Source organism: Hibiscus syriacus, unplaced genomic scaffold, assembly GCF_006381635.1.
Source record: "Hibiscus syriacus cultivar Baekdansim isolate YM2019G1 unplaced genomic scaffold, ASM638163v2 tig00111149_pilon, whole genome shotgun sequence".
Lineage (NCBI taxonomy): Eukaryota > Viridiplantae > Streptophyta > Magnoliopsida > Malvales > Malvaceae > Hibiscus > Hibiscus syriacus.
In genome coordinates this window covers 216,150-230,157 of record NW_024062998.1, presented here as the reverse complement: position 1 = coordinate 230,157, position 14,008 = coordinate 216,150, and the positions used below count along the sequence as shown (strand labels likewise).

At 33.3% G+C, this 14,008-nt stretch overlaps 2 protein-coding genes across 3 annotated transcripts; both read right to left on the bottom strand.

Moving 5' to 3' along the window:
- Positions 1 to 1,188: 1,188 nt before the first annotated feature.
- On the bottom strand, positions 1,189 to 3,350 carry LOC120154708 (probable long-chain-alcohol O-fatty-acyltransferase 1). The gene is made up of 2 exons (XM_039166366.1): positions 2,760 to 3,350; positions 1,189 to 1,805 (listed from the first exon to the last, which is right to left on the bottom strand). The coding sequence occupies exons 1-2, from the start codon at positions 3,276 to 3,278 to the stop codon at positions 1,284 to 1,286; spliced, it is 1,041 nt and encodes a 346-aa protein (XP_039022297.1). The 5' UTR covers positions 3,279 to 3,350; the 3' UTR covers positions 1,189 to 1,283.
- A 3,553-nt stretch (positions 3,351 to 6,903) lies between these two features.
- LOC120154702 (fimbrin-3-like) lies at positions 6,904 to 11,472 on the bottom strand. 2 transcript variants are annotated; one of them, XM_039166361.1, is made up of 13 exons: positions 11,334 to 11,472; positions 10,104 to 10,475; positions 9,838 to 10,009; positions 9,711 to 9,749; positions 9,569 to 9,640; positions 9,351 to 9,467; positions 8,976 to 9,187; positions 8,715 to 8,870; positions 8,398 to 8,597; positions 8,083 to 8,240; positions 7,905 to 8,001; positions 7,658 to 7,749; positions 6,904 to 7,543 (listed from the first exon to the last, which is right to left on the bottom strand). In XM_039166361.1, exons 2-13 carry the CDS (start codon positions 10,310 to 10,312, stop codon positions 7,136 to 7,138), a joined length of 1,932 nt encoding a protein of 643 aa, XP_039022292.1. In that variant the 5' UTR covers positions 10,313 to 10,475; positions 11,334 to 11,472; the 3' UTR covers positions 6,904 to 7,135. The 2 variants fall into 2 exon arrangements, with proteins under 2 accessions (XP_039022292.1, XP_039022293.1); XM_039166362.1 differs by having other exon boundaries at positions 6,905 to 7,543; positions 9,572 to 9,640.
- Between the last annotated feature and the right edge of the window lie 2,536 nt (positions 11,473 to 14,008).

The window sequence follows — 14,008 nt, the reverse complement described above, 5'->3', positions numbered from 1 at the left end:
AGGTAGTAAAGTATTACCTCGATTTTCGTGTCATACTGATCGACCATAAAATTCCATTCAAACGTCCTCGATCTTTAATTTAACTTCCAATAATTCCTCAAAAACATAACAATAAACATTTCATCAAAAGCAGGGCTTATTTCTGAAAAACGGATCGAATCGGGTGATTAATCAGTGAAAACCAACTTACCGGGTTCGAATTTGGCGAAACGGACCCCAAAAACAAATTCAGGTCATCAAAAAATATCAGAATAGGTATACCCGGTCAAAGTCAAAGGTCGTTTAACGCCCGGTCAATGCCGGTCAAAATTTTGGTCAACAGTCGTCAACGACGGTCAACAGTAGACTGTTTTACACAAATATCATCCTAACCGAAATTAATTACAAAATTAGCCACCTTATACAAATATTTACAAAACTAACACCCGCATTTTTACACAAATAGTACCCAAACAGAAATTAATTACAAAACTAACACCCTGCGGCCAGACGATGCCCACTCTCGGGTGGTGGCATGTGAACAGTGATATGGTGTCAAAAAATTCCCGGAAAAATTCTTAAAAATTATTTTAAGTGATGTTAAGGCACTTACAAAGCTCGGTTCACAATTTTGAACGGTGGAGAGCTCGATTTCAATAAATCCAAAACTTTGACCGCAACACCATAACACCGGAAGACTCGGAACGGCACAAGGAACACGATGGTGCATGAGGTGTCGAAACGGATGGTCGGATCGTCGTGAATCGACGAAAAACCAACTGAAATCGAGTTAAAACCGACGATACTTCCGACTGAAATTAACGAAAAACGATGATGATTCACGACAAAAGGTTTGAGGGATTTTGTTCATCGGTTAACAACGAACACGATAATGGTTTCGGTTCGTCGATCGAACATCGGATGGTGAGTAGATCGGAGTTCAAGGGGGATTTGATGGGAAGAGAAAAACTGAAAAATGCAATCCGCAACACTAGAGAGAGTTTATAATTCTCTCTTAAAGAAAAATGGTTAAACTATGAGTTTAGCCTGTAAACTTTCTGAACTTCTTAAAATGGTCTATTAACTTTACAAATTTTCAATTTAATCCTCAATTTTCTTCCAAAATACCAATTAAATCCAATACTTTATAATTTCTAAAATTTAGCCCTTAATTTGGGGTGTTACAAAATTTATATAACTGTTATAATCATAGATCAAATTTCATCAAACTATTACAAAATATCACAATTATTATAACGTCACAATAATCATTTCGTAGTAGTTTAATAGATATAATGACTATTTTATAACTTTTGAAAGTTCAACGACCTCCATGGAAATAAACCCGAAAAGAAGCCCAGAAACAGGTTGAATTCGTAGATTATCCTTTCGTCAACGCGATTTCTCAGGAGCGGAGCAAGAACCAAGCAGACAGAAGTGACTGTGAGATTCGCCATAGCCAGTGGTCCTGTAATGGCCCTGTGAAGCCTCAGCTTGAGCTTCTTCTTCAATATAATCTCCATGTCCACGAAAATCCCATGCAGGACGAAGAACAAGGTTATCTCCCACGTGGGGTTTTTCCGTAATATGCTGTAATACAGCAGTTCGTGTATCAGACCGGAGACGACAAACGTTACGAAAACCGGCGGCAACGAACTCCATCGGGCTCCGATTAAGCGTATCGAAACGCTTTTTATCGGGTCGTAAACGACGAGACGGAGCGTTTCGGATACCCTGAGGTTCCACCTTCGGCCCCAGAAGTCTTGCAACGATGAGGCCAAGAGAGGTGAGTTGAAGTGTGGCTCGAGTTCAACCCTAAGGATGACCTGTAAGAGGGAGGAACATTTTATTTTATAAAATTTTAAATTTTAAGGAGATAAAAATATATTATTAATAAAAAATATGAAAAAAATATATGAAAATTTAAAACTTTAGAATAAGTACCCCGTTAGTCTCTTCGGTTTATCACTAATCATATGAGCTGAGGTTGGTATAAGTTGAGTTGGATCGGATTTATGGTCAATCCGACCTGTTTAAAATATACTATCCACTCAAAAATATAAACATATATATTTCTGGGTAAACTATGCATTTAATACATAAATGATCATTTTTGATCTGTTTTAATACCTAAGTTTAATTTTTTTTCAAAATCATACATAAAGTTTTGTTTTGTTTCATTTTAGTACTCTACCGTTAAAAAATTTAGTTTTTGTTTCATTTTAGTACCCATTAGTATTTGTTTCATTTGAGTACCCCTGTTAGTTTTTGTTTCATTTCAGTACTATGTTCAAAATTTAACGTTAAGTTTTGAAAAAATTGAAAGTTTAGATCCTAAAACGGACCACAACAAATAATTTAGGTACTAAACACGTTAAGTTTTTAATGGAAGGGTATTAAAATAAAATGAAAACTAAACGTTAGGTATGGTATGCAAAAAAAATGAAAGTTTAAGTACTAAAACAAACCAGGACTGATAACTTAGATACTAAATGCGTAGTTTACCCTATTTTTTAAAATTTCATTCGATAAAATAGAGATATAATTAAAAAAATAGAGATGAGTATTATTGTAATTGTATCTAAATATAAAAGGTATAATTACGTTATTTTTAAGATCGGGCTGGATCAAATATTTTTTTTACCACAAACCCGAATTTAACCAAACTTACACTCTAAAAACTCGACTCGACTCAAACTCAAAATATTTTTTTAAAAATGACCCAATAGAACCAAATCAGGTTAAAGTCCGTCGAGTTCAAGTCTCGTACCCATCCCTACCTGAGCTGGGATTACAACCATGGTTAAAAGAACGTCTACCGCAAGCCAAACTTGGAACCCGAAGATGAGTAACCAAACAAGTCTGTGGAAACACTCTTTGTAGCTATAAGAAACCAAGGTGAAAACTATCCACAATGAACCTTTACTTGCAGCCTCTAGGATCAAATCCAAGGGCACTTTGGAGTGATGGGGTTGTTTGATTTTGAACGGAGAACAAGCTGTGAGGATGAAAACATCGAGATCCGCTGCCTTGGGCGGCGACAAGGGACCTCGATCGAAGGCGAGTGAGAGGAGGTTGAAGTTGGTGTGGCAAGAGAGGCAAAGCACTAGAGGGTGACAGAGATAGATCGAGTGGAGCTTGAAGGGGAAGATGAATAGTAGGACCATGACCGGGAGGAGGGCAAGGAGCCTAGGCAAGCCCTTTGGGATCTTTGCTGCAATGTGGTAACAGTAGGACAAGGATACATATGTGAATAGCCCTACTGTAATCAAGGTTTTTAGCTCACTCTCTACTTCCATAGCTTTCTTTCTTTTCACTAATCTTTGATATAATCTTCTGTTGAGCCTTTAGGCTTCATCTCATATATATAATTCGGGTCCAGGGATGAGTACAGAACTCGAATTCGACGGATTTTGATAGGATATATATATAAATTAGGGTTTAAACCGAATTGAGTTAAGTTGAGTTTTTCTAGAAGATAAGGTAGGGTCGAGTGTGGATTTAGGGGGATTTTTTTTATCTAACATGACTTGAAATAATGTGTAATTATCTTTACATATTTAGAGATAATTATAATAACACCCATCTTTAGATATTTTTTTTCCAATTAAGTCCCTATTTATCAAATAAAAATGAGAATGATATATTTTGTATCGGGATGATGGGGTCAAGGGCGAGGTTTTATCTAAAATTGGGTTGAATTTCGGGTCAATAAAATCTCTCAAAACTCGAATTGGGTCGAATAACGAGTGGAGAGTATAAAATTTAGGTCGAATTCGAGTATGACAAAAACTCAATCTGACCCATTCCATGCTTATCTCTATATAGGACACTAATTAAATGCTGTCCCCAAAATTATGAGATGTTAATTTAGAGGTGGGTTAGTATTTAATGCACTACTAGTGGAATTTTCTTAATTCCAAAAATAATATTTAAATTATTTTTTATTTTATTATATAAAATAAATTAAAATCCCATACAGGACTCAACTTTAGCATATGTTAAAAGTATCCCAGTTGTTAATATTTTAGGCTCAATGCATCATTTGTCCCTTAATTTTGTTTGTTTTCCCACTTCGGTAATTTAGTTTTTTAATGGATTAATACTAAAATAAATGTCCAAACTATATCGCTTTTCCCGAATAGGTGCCTAAACTATTTTTTTAATTTATCCAGGTGTCTAACGTTACAAACATTAATTTTCCTATTAAATGACACATGTAATAATATGATAATTTTTTAAATAAAAAATGTTTTTGAAAAAGCCCCAATTTCCCCCCTAAAATATCAAGAAAAATCTCAAACTCTTAATTTTTTTTAATTCTAATCCCATTTACTCCAACCGTCGATCATCTCCAGCCAGTTATTCGCTGGCGATCGACCACCCAATGACCGGTCACAACTCTTACTATCACCTAAAAACCCAAAATTCTCAAATCCCTAAAATCTTAAATACTCAATCCTTCAAATTCAATCGTGATAATCGATCGTTTCGTAGACCGTAATAGCTAACCATTTGGTCGATCGTTTGACCTTTGGTCGTTTGGCTATGGAAGGAGGGAGAATGGGACGGGAGCATGGGTTGCAAGGTACGTGGGGAAGACAAGTTTTTGGATTATTTTTTTAATAATATTTTTATTTTTTAAAAAAAATTAAAATTTTAAGATTGTGACACGTATTACTTAATGGAGTTTTATAACGGCCGTTATGACCAGACACCTAAATGGGTAACGTTTGTCACATTAGGTACATATATGAGTCAAAAAATAATTTATGCACATATTCGGGAAAAACGAATTTTTTTAAAAAAAAATTAGGTCAATCATAATGTGACACATCAATTTCCCGTAACCGTTAAAAAAATAATCAATCAAATCATATCACGTCATCAGATTAATTTGACATCAAATTAGTAGTGATAATCTACCTTCTCATTAAAAACTAGAAAATTTTGCTATGGTCAATTAATATTGACATGACATTATCTTTTTGACTAACAATATTTTAACTACTAATTTATACTTTAGAAAACACTTAAAAATGTTAGGGCTTTATTAAAAAATTAGGTATAAAGTTAGATTTAAATGGGTGAGAACTTATTAATCACGTTTGTGAACAGTCCATTTTTTTAATGGCTGTTAGACTTTTTGGTATAAAATGGTATCTTTTGTAAAAATTAAAAAAAGGGCATTATGGATCTAAGAAAATGTTTAAGGACTGAATTGGGAAAACAATAAAATGATAGGGGGCGGATGGCGTTTTAAGCCTTTCTTTTATTACACGTAGACAACTATGCGGGAAATAGGGTCTGTACCCCAAAATGGGACATTTCCAATTTGAGTCCCTTCAAATTTTTAAGTTTTTAGTTAACACAAAGGTGAAATTGTATTTTAGCTCACCTTATGATAAAATTTGGCCACTAAAATTTTTAAAACTTAGGTAACGTCAAATGTCAATAATAAATTTTATATCTAATTTAATCCTTAGATTGTTTTTATATTTGACGGAGTTTAATCGTGTTTTTGTAGTCTATTAACGAAATGTTAAATTAATTATTTAATGTAACAAAATAGGACTACGTTTTGACCACTATTTATGCAGTTCTGTTTTAATCATCTAATTATTCTTTTAATTGCGTTATCCTATAGCTTACACTTAACTTAAAACCCTAAACCCTAAAATTCAAACTTTAAATCCTTACTTAAAACCCCAAACAATAGAAAACATTTTAAACATCGATGCGTTAAACAACTTCAATGGCTAAATTGATGCGAAAACATTATAAGAATAAAAATGATAAATTGAGTCTAATACATAGACAAAAATGCTCCTTATGGTGATGTATCACCATAAGGTAATACCACGTCATCAATAAAAAAAATAAAAAATATTATCTCTATTTATGTTTTAACGATGGGTGATCAAAACAGAATAAAAATATAATATTAGTATGAATTTAAAAAAGTAATTAGGCCAAAATGAAACTCCAAAAATGTTAAGGATGCATTTGTTTCTTCTCACAGCAAATGTTTAGATGAGTGCTCACATCGCATTGAAGAGTTAAACAGTCTGATAATTTATTGTGCAATGGGGACGAGTAACAGCTATTAATGGCTCAGCCAAGGAGCCATCAAGTTGGGCGGCGGTTGAGCCATTTCCGCCACCCAGGGCCACCGTTTTTGGTGCCCCCACCAAGTTTCTCTTCTCCATCATTTTCCATCACTTTCAGCTTTTAATGGCAGTACTCACTTTGCATCACTCTCACATATTTTAAAAACAATATAAAATGGGGATTCAAATTATGGTTACGATCACATTTTTTGTTGTGTTATATTTATCGCGATTGTGGACATATCAAATGTTATTGCGGGTATCGTAATCTACGATAACAATTTCGGACTACATCCGTATCATTATGTAACGATTACTATTATGATAACTACCAACTATTTAAATTCATGTATAGAACAATTAAACCGAAATAATCTCAAAATTCAAAACAAACTGAAAAGATCTAAATTTTAAATAAAATATCAATTCAATCCTAAACTTTTTTTTTTGTATCAATAAGATGATAATATTATTATAAATGTTTATTTATATTAAAGAAAGTGACATGCAACCTGCTGAATCTGACCCTTGTTAGGAGATCAAACTATTTTCTAACGACAGTGATCAAGTTGATATTACCTTATAAGTTGAGTGATCATTAGGTAATTTACCCTTCTTTTTATTACCATGATAATATTGACTGAAATTAACCGTAAGAATAACTTAAATTCGATAATAATTTATGCTTTTGCTGTAAAAACTTTCATTTTAGATACCAAAACAATAGACAAAATGAAAATCTTAATTTTATATTAATTTAAAATAAAATAAATTTGATAATAATTTATGCTTTTGCTGTAAAAAATAATTAAATTAACTGAAATACAATTGACCGGTGAAAAACCAAAACTCATTGGTTCCAAGCGTGTGAGAAAGTTGGTACCATTTCCTCAACCTGTCGTCTATGTTACTCTGACTCTTTCGTAACGTTAGGCACCTATATTTCGACACGAGTACGAAATTATATCATTCCCCGAATCAAACAAACTCGTTTTCCGATACTTACCGCCATGTCCGAGTAACATACCATACCACTCTTTTACTTCCTACATGGTCTGGCCAATCTCGACGAGGGCATCTCCATTCTCAAACTGTGGTGATGAGGCGGTGATGTCCGAGGCGGCATCATCAATGATTAAGCTTGGGATTTCAGCACACGGCAAGGAATTTTCAATGTTTAAGCTTGGGACTTCATCAGCACCCGGCGAGGAACTTTCAATGTTTAAGCTTGGGATTTCATCACACGGCAAGGGACTTTCGATGTTGAAGCTTGGGATTTCAGCACACAGCGAGGAACTTTCGTCTTCACCAATTGTGGATACTGGCGGAGATGTATCCGATGTATAAGCACTACTGTAGCCATTACCAGCCTCAGACTCAGTCTCATCCGGTGCGTTTTGAAGGCACCAGCACATAATGCTGGCAGTTAAAGTGAGCATCATCTTCTGGTTTACCTGCCACATCCCATAAGAACATCTCACATTTTCAATTTACTCCAGAAAATTTGATTATTTCCTATTTATGATCATCTGCAGATATTCAAATACGAGATTCACAATGGGTGTTACCTCCATGATGTCCTCAGGCAACAAGAAGATGGAGCATCCGATTTTACGAGCCACACTTATGATATATGTTGCATTCAACCTCTTCTCTTCGTCTACAATTCCAAAAAGGGCAAAAACTGTTAAGATTGGCTCGATCTCAACATTTTCTCCGACAAAAATAAGAGAACACGTTTGATTAATTCCAAGTATAAATAGTGCCATCAATAATCCAATCGAAAAATTAATTCGAGTTAGCAAGTAGTCATACCACTTTCACCCTTGGTTACAAGGTTCCAGTTGACAACTCTTGGCTCCACGGAACTTAAAAGTTCAAGGAAGAACAGTCCAGACGAGAGGCTCTTATCCTGCAGATTTAGAACAAGATATAATTTAAATCATTCAATCGATGTTATTATTATTATAAGACAAAATGGCAGTTGTGAAACCTTGAAGCTTTCTATTTGACGGGATCGTCCGGTGCTTTTAACTTTCCTGTTTGCCCAAGTCATGATATATGAATCAGTTATCTCTTTCCCTCGGGAGCGAGCTCTCAAGCTCCTCAAAACTTGAAGCATGTTGTACCTCATCAGTTGCCACAGGAAAGCTGTAACACAATGTAATCCACTTTCAACAACAAAAAGTACTGTAACGAAAGCTCAAATGACGGAATGCATAGGAGATCAACAACGGTCGGAATTTCTTTTCAATTTACATGCCGAACCATGAAGAGAACCATATAATTAAAGACCAGAGAAAATTACCGACAATGAGTTTTTTATTTCCTTCCACGAAATCATTTCCGCCAAGATTCACAATGGAAAATCTCAACATCTCCCCGATCATTACAACTTGGTTGCAATTCTCCACTTTTCTGAATGGAAACCTAATTGGAGGTTTCGTTGCATGCTTCCAGTTGACTGATCCAGGAGCAACCTTGTCAAGCACCTCTAAAAGTACCCAACTGTATCAAAATCAAGCTCTTTATGTTGATGGTTGAAATACTGGAGTAACAAGACTACTAAAATACGATGCCTTGCTTCATAAGGTGAAGTCAAAAGTGGCAGCTTCGAAAACTTACCCGTTTCTAACATCCTCAAAGAGATTATTAACATAAGTGTCGATTCCAAGACTGTTCATCCATAGTCGGAAACATCTCTCGTCTCTCGAAAGTTGCACATCATCTGATATCCTTTCTGCAAAAGAAAGCTTTTTGCCATCTACACTCAGGCCATTCCTGCAAAAGCACACTTGTTTTTATTACCTAAATATAAAACTAGAAACAAACATGCGGTGAGGAAAGAGTGTACCAATGTAGCCTTTTCAGTTTGTAATTTCTCACCTTTGATGAAAGATTTGAGCTACAAATGCAAGATTCAAGTTTGATGAACCCTCAACAATGTCTTGCGGGTTTAAATATCGTTTACATCCCATTTTCTCGGCATGGTCAAGTACCAGTGTAGCCCTTTCGGTAGGGTCCGACGTATCAAGGGTCAATGGATTGCAGAACTCCGGTGCCAGTATATTAAGCAGGTAAGCATAAGCTTTTCCATCCTGCAGGTACGAAAATGAGTAAAACATTAAAGTACCAATTCAAGCATAAGCTTTTCGGTAGTAAATAGATGCAATCTAATTTCTTCATGAGCATCCACCTCGATCCACAAAATCATTTTATCATACCCTTGCCGCTAAATGTAGTATTAGCGTAGTCAAATACCTTGAGATCTGAATAAAAATTTGTAACAGTTTTCTCATAGCCCCCTTTCTTCAAATGGTAATTCATCCATCTTAGTAGAACCTTCTCAGGAGATAACCCCATAAGTTCCTCAATATCCTGCAAGTATCGATAATTTTCAATTGATTTGTTCGAAAGAACTCTGTTTCATTAACTGCTCCTTAGTTAAACATCAATAACAAGATAAAGAAATAGATTACTCCATTGCCATCCTCCAGCACTTCTATGAGCTGAGGTGTCTTCTTAAGGTTTAGATCTGCCAACAGTTGAATCTGCAGTTGTACCAGCAAACAACTTAACATTGTACGTTTCTTGGTCTATCACAACATTTTAAATGCCTACCTTTATAATTTGAGCAATCAAGCCGAGCAAGAGGGTAGGCTGCAATACAAGTAACCAAGGTTTGAACTATCGGATAATCAGAAAAAATCATTCTAACTCACATAGGAATTTGTCTATCTGTACTAACCCTTCCTTCAACTAAGTCCTGGGTGCCAATATTTACCACGGTGCAGCCAATAGCCTTTGCCGAGTTGAGACCAAGGGTATGGTTCTCGTTCCTCTCCCATAGGTTAAGTACCTTTTTCGTGTTAATAGCTCGTTCATCGATTGTTCCAGGCACAGCAATATTGATAAGCTTACTGCAAAAGTAAATGACAATAAAACCATTGTCCAGGTTTTATATAAAAAAAAGACAAAAAGAGCAATTACATAATGGATCATCAAAAAAAATACCATAAAAGTACTCCATCTTTTGCAAGTTCGAAAAGGTCATTGGTAGCTGGATCAATCGGAAGAAACTGCTTTAAAAATGGATCATCAGCAAGATATATGTTTATGTGTCTAACATAAGTGTTTTTTTCTGATTCGATGATTGTATTGGCTGCGGCGGCCTTTAGGACCTTAGATGTATTCTTTGAACCACCTGATTTTCTCGTAGACATATCTAAAGATTATCTGAGCAGAGACAAGGAAAATCAAAGTTCGTCTGCAAGTTACAGACAATGAATCCAGAATTGAATTATCAATGGTCCATGCCGGATTCAAAATACACTCTGATTTAACCTAGCAGCCAAACTTTCCAACGAGATTCCTCAAGCCCAGAATCTAAAAACCAGAAAACAACATCAATGCCTCATCTTTAGATTCTATTAGCAATTTAGCATCAAGATAACAAGAATCTCTCTTGAAACCATCCATATAAATTGCATTTTAACATATGAAAAATCCATCTTATAAATCAAAAACTCATATTTAGATCCCATGATCATGAACATTAACATTAACCATAAACAATAGTACACATTGATTTGTAACTTATAAACAATCAACAAAAACTGGGAATTTAACCTAGCAGCCAAACTTTCCATCTGGAATCTGAAAACCGGAAAACGACTTCAATGCCTCATCTTTAGATCCTATTAGCATCAACATAATAGAAATATCTCATGAAACCATCCCCATTAATTGCATTTTAACATATGAAAAACCATACCTATAAATCAAGAACTCATATTTAGATCCCATGGTCATGATCATGAACTTTAACATTAACCATCCTACACATTGATTTTTAACTTATAAACAGTAAAAAAAACAGAAAGAAAGAAAAGGGAATTTAACCTAGCAGCCTAACCTTTCAACCAGAATCTGAAAACCAGAAAACAACATCAATGCCTCATCTTTAGATCCTATTAGCATCAAGATAACAAAAATCTCTCATGAAACCATCCCTATAAATCAAGAACTCACATTTAGACCCTATAATCATGATCATTGACACTAACAACAATCCATTTTAACTTATAAACAATCAACAAAAACTGGGAATTCCTTGGAATCCCATGATCCAATTCCAATGGAACAGAAAACAAACACACCCCATTGACCCAGGAATGCAAACAAGCACACCAATCAAACAAAAACCAGTAAACCCATAAAATAAAACAAACCCAGAAAACTCACCCCGTTAAAAAGCAAGGTATCGCGGTTTGTCAATGAAAGAATTTCATTATCCTTTCAAAGTTTATGACTTCAAACCGCGCCACCCCCAGATTTTACACGAGGAAGTTAACCCTTCAACGAGTTAAGAAATGCATTTCCGTTGCGTTGATTTATATATACATAGTGAGAGAGGTTGAAGGAATAGAAAGAGGATCCATTTTCACCAAAGAAAGTAAAAGGGTAAAACCAAGAAATGAACGGTCTTGAGTTTTTTGCCTTGTAAAGAACTTCCAAACATATTTTTTTCCATTTCTGTTAATTATTCACTGTTTCTCGGCGCACTGTAAACATAATGCACTCATTGTTTGACCAATAAACAAATACTCCATTCAACAATAATAAATATTTTGTGGGATTAAATCTTATTAAGATAAAAAAAAATACAATTTTAAATAAAATTTATTTAAAAATTAAATATTTCAAATTAAATATATCATATTTTTAGGAGATGGTGATTAAAATTTTAAATTTAAATTTGAAAATAATTTAATATATTTTAAAATATATAGAGAAAAAAATAATATATAATATAAAACTGCGAATACAAAATATTTTTTTATATATTTATATAAATATAATGGACCTGATTTAACACTTAAATTTTATGGATTTTCTTTTAATAAATTCTATATAAATATATTAAAATAATAGTAAAAGGGTAATTATTTTATTCATTGGGGTCAGGATGGTCATTTAACCTTGAACGTGTGGGATTTCGACTCAATCCGACCTTATAAGATCATTTAAAAAAATGAGTCTTTAGAAAAATGAGTTGCACGAATCAAATTACTTCAATGGTTAAAATGATAATTGTTATTCTTAGAGGTCTCACGTTCGAGAACTAATAATCGTTAGAGTATTTAAGAGTTCACTGTCAAATGATTGAGAGTTTTTATAACAAATACTACCACTTGTAAGCACCCAAATTAATAATAAAAAAATCAGATCATGTTAGATTTTTTGAAGGATGGATCGGATAAGGTTAGGTTTAATATGAAAAATATATGACTCGACTCGAGATAATAATATAATTATCCCTTAAATATTTAAGGATAATTAAATTTATATTCATCTTTACATTATTTTCATTAGATCTCTATTTTACTTAATATAAATGAAAACATTATATAAATTCGATCTATTCATCGATTTACCTAATATTATAATGATAACGAAGATAATTATTTGATAAATTAATTATTTATATCCGACATTTAATTCAATAATTAATGGATATCTTCTTGTTTAAAAATTATGATTCAAATTCAGATTTTTCTGCAAATTAAATCGAAGATGACTTGACACACAAGTATTACCATAAAATGATGATAGTTACCTTAATTTGCAAGAAACTACACATTGGGAGCTTAACTCGTGCTTTAGATAGGGGTAGAAATTTGGTTCGTTTCTTGCATGGAAAGATAACTGCTTAAACTTGTTTAATGACATTCGTATCGGGATCTACGAACGTGAAATAACATCGTATTCTTTTTCGCGTTTCCTTAACTTCCAAGATAACGTCTGATATGAATAGGGGTGTTCAAAATTCGGTTTTAACCGAATTAACCGACGAATTAACCGACCGAATTGAATTAGTTCGGTTAATTCAGTCGGCCACCAAATTAGTTCGGTCGGGAAAAGGTTAAGGATTTTTTTGAAATTCGGTTAACGGTTAATTCGGTTTGAAATCGGTTAATTAACATAATTAACCGAATTAACATTTAAATATAATTATATTAAGATACTTAGCCGGCTCAATCCATTTAAAACTCATTTAAAACCCAAATAAATACTAATTAATTAAAATAATCTCAAAACTAAATACAAAATGTTTGAATCAAATTAATTATATATTATTTATAGTTAGATGTTATATAAATTAATTGTAAATTTTTTTAATTAAAAAATATTAAATTCTAAAATTCTAAAGAATTTCGGTTAATTCAAAAATTAACCGAAATTTATTCGGTTCAGTTAATACTTTAAAAAAAAAATTCGATTCGATTAACGGTTAAAGAAAAAAAAATTCGGTTAATTCGATTAAGGATATTTCGGTTCGATCGGTCACCGTTTTAACATAATGAACACCCCTGATACGAATTTATGTCCGATAAAAGAACTTCACTTAAGGTAATATTAGTACTGCTAAAAAACAAGTACCAAGCTCCTAATTTATTAGCTTGGAACATTAATAATATTATTCACATAATCATGCAAAGAAAGATAACTGCTTAAACTTGTTTAATGACATTCGTATCGGGATCTACGAACGTGAAATAACATCGTATTCTTTTTCGCGTTTCCTTTACTTCCAAGATAACGTTTGATACGAATAGGGGTGTTCAAAATTCGATTTTAACTGAATTAATCGATCGAACCGAATTAATTCGGTTAATTCGGTCGGCCACCGAATTAGTTCGGTCGGAAAACGATTAATGATTTTTTTGAAATTCGGTTTAACCGGCCCAATCCATTTAAAACTCATTTAAAATCCAAATCAATACTAATTAATTAAAATAATCTCAAAACTAAATACAAAATTTTTCAATCAAATTAATTATATATTATTTATAATTAGATGTTATATAAATTAATTGTAAATTGTTTTTTAATTAAAAAATATTAAATTAAAAAAT

Excerpts from the sequence above, each read along its gene's own strand:
- LOC120154708 (XM_039166366.1), bottom strand. The coding sequence starts at position 3,278 with ATGGAAGTAGAGAGTGAGCTAAAAACCTTGATTACAGTAGGGCTATTC. Across the intron at positions 1,806-2,759 it reads TGGTTGTAATCCCAGCTCAG|GTCATCCTTAGGGTTGAACT; the intron begins GTAGGGATGGGT and ends TCCCTCTTACAG.
- LOC120154702 (XM_039166361.1), bottom strand. The coding sequence starts at position 10,312 with ATGTCTACGAGAAAATCAGGTGGTTCAAAGAATACATCTAAGGTCCTA. Across the intron at positions 8,241-8,397 it reads AAATAAAAAACTCATTGTCG|CTTTCCTGTGGCAACTGATG; the intron begins GTAATTTTCTCT and ends ATTGTGTTACAG. Across the intron at positions 7,750-7,904 it reads TGTAACCAAGGGTGAAAGTG|ACGAAGAGAAGAGGTTGAAT; the intron begins GTATGACTACTT and ends TTGGAATTGTAG.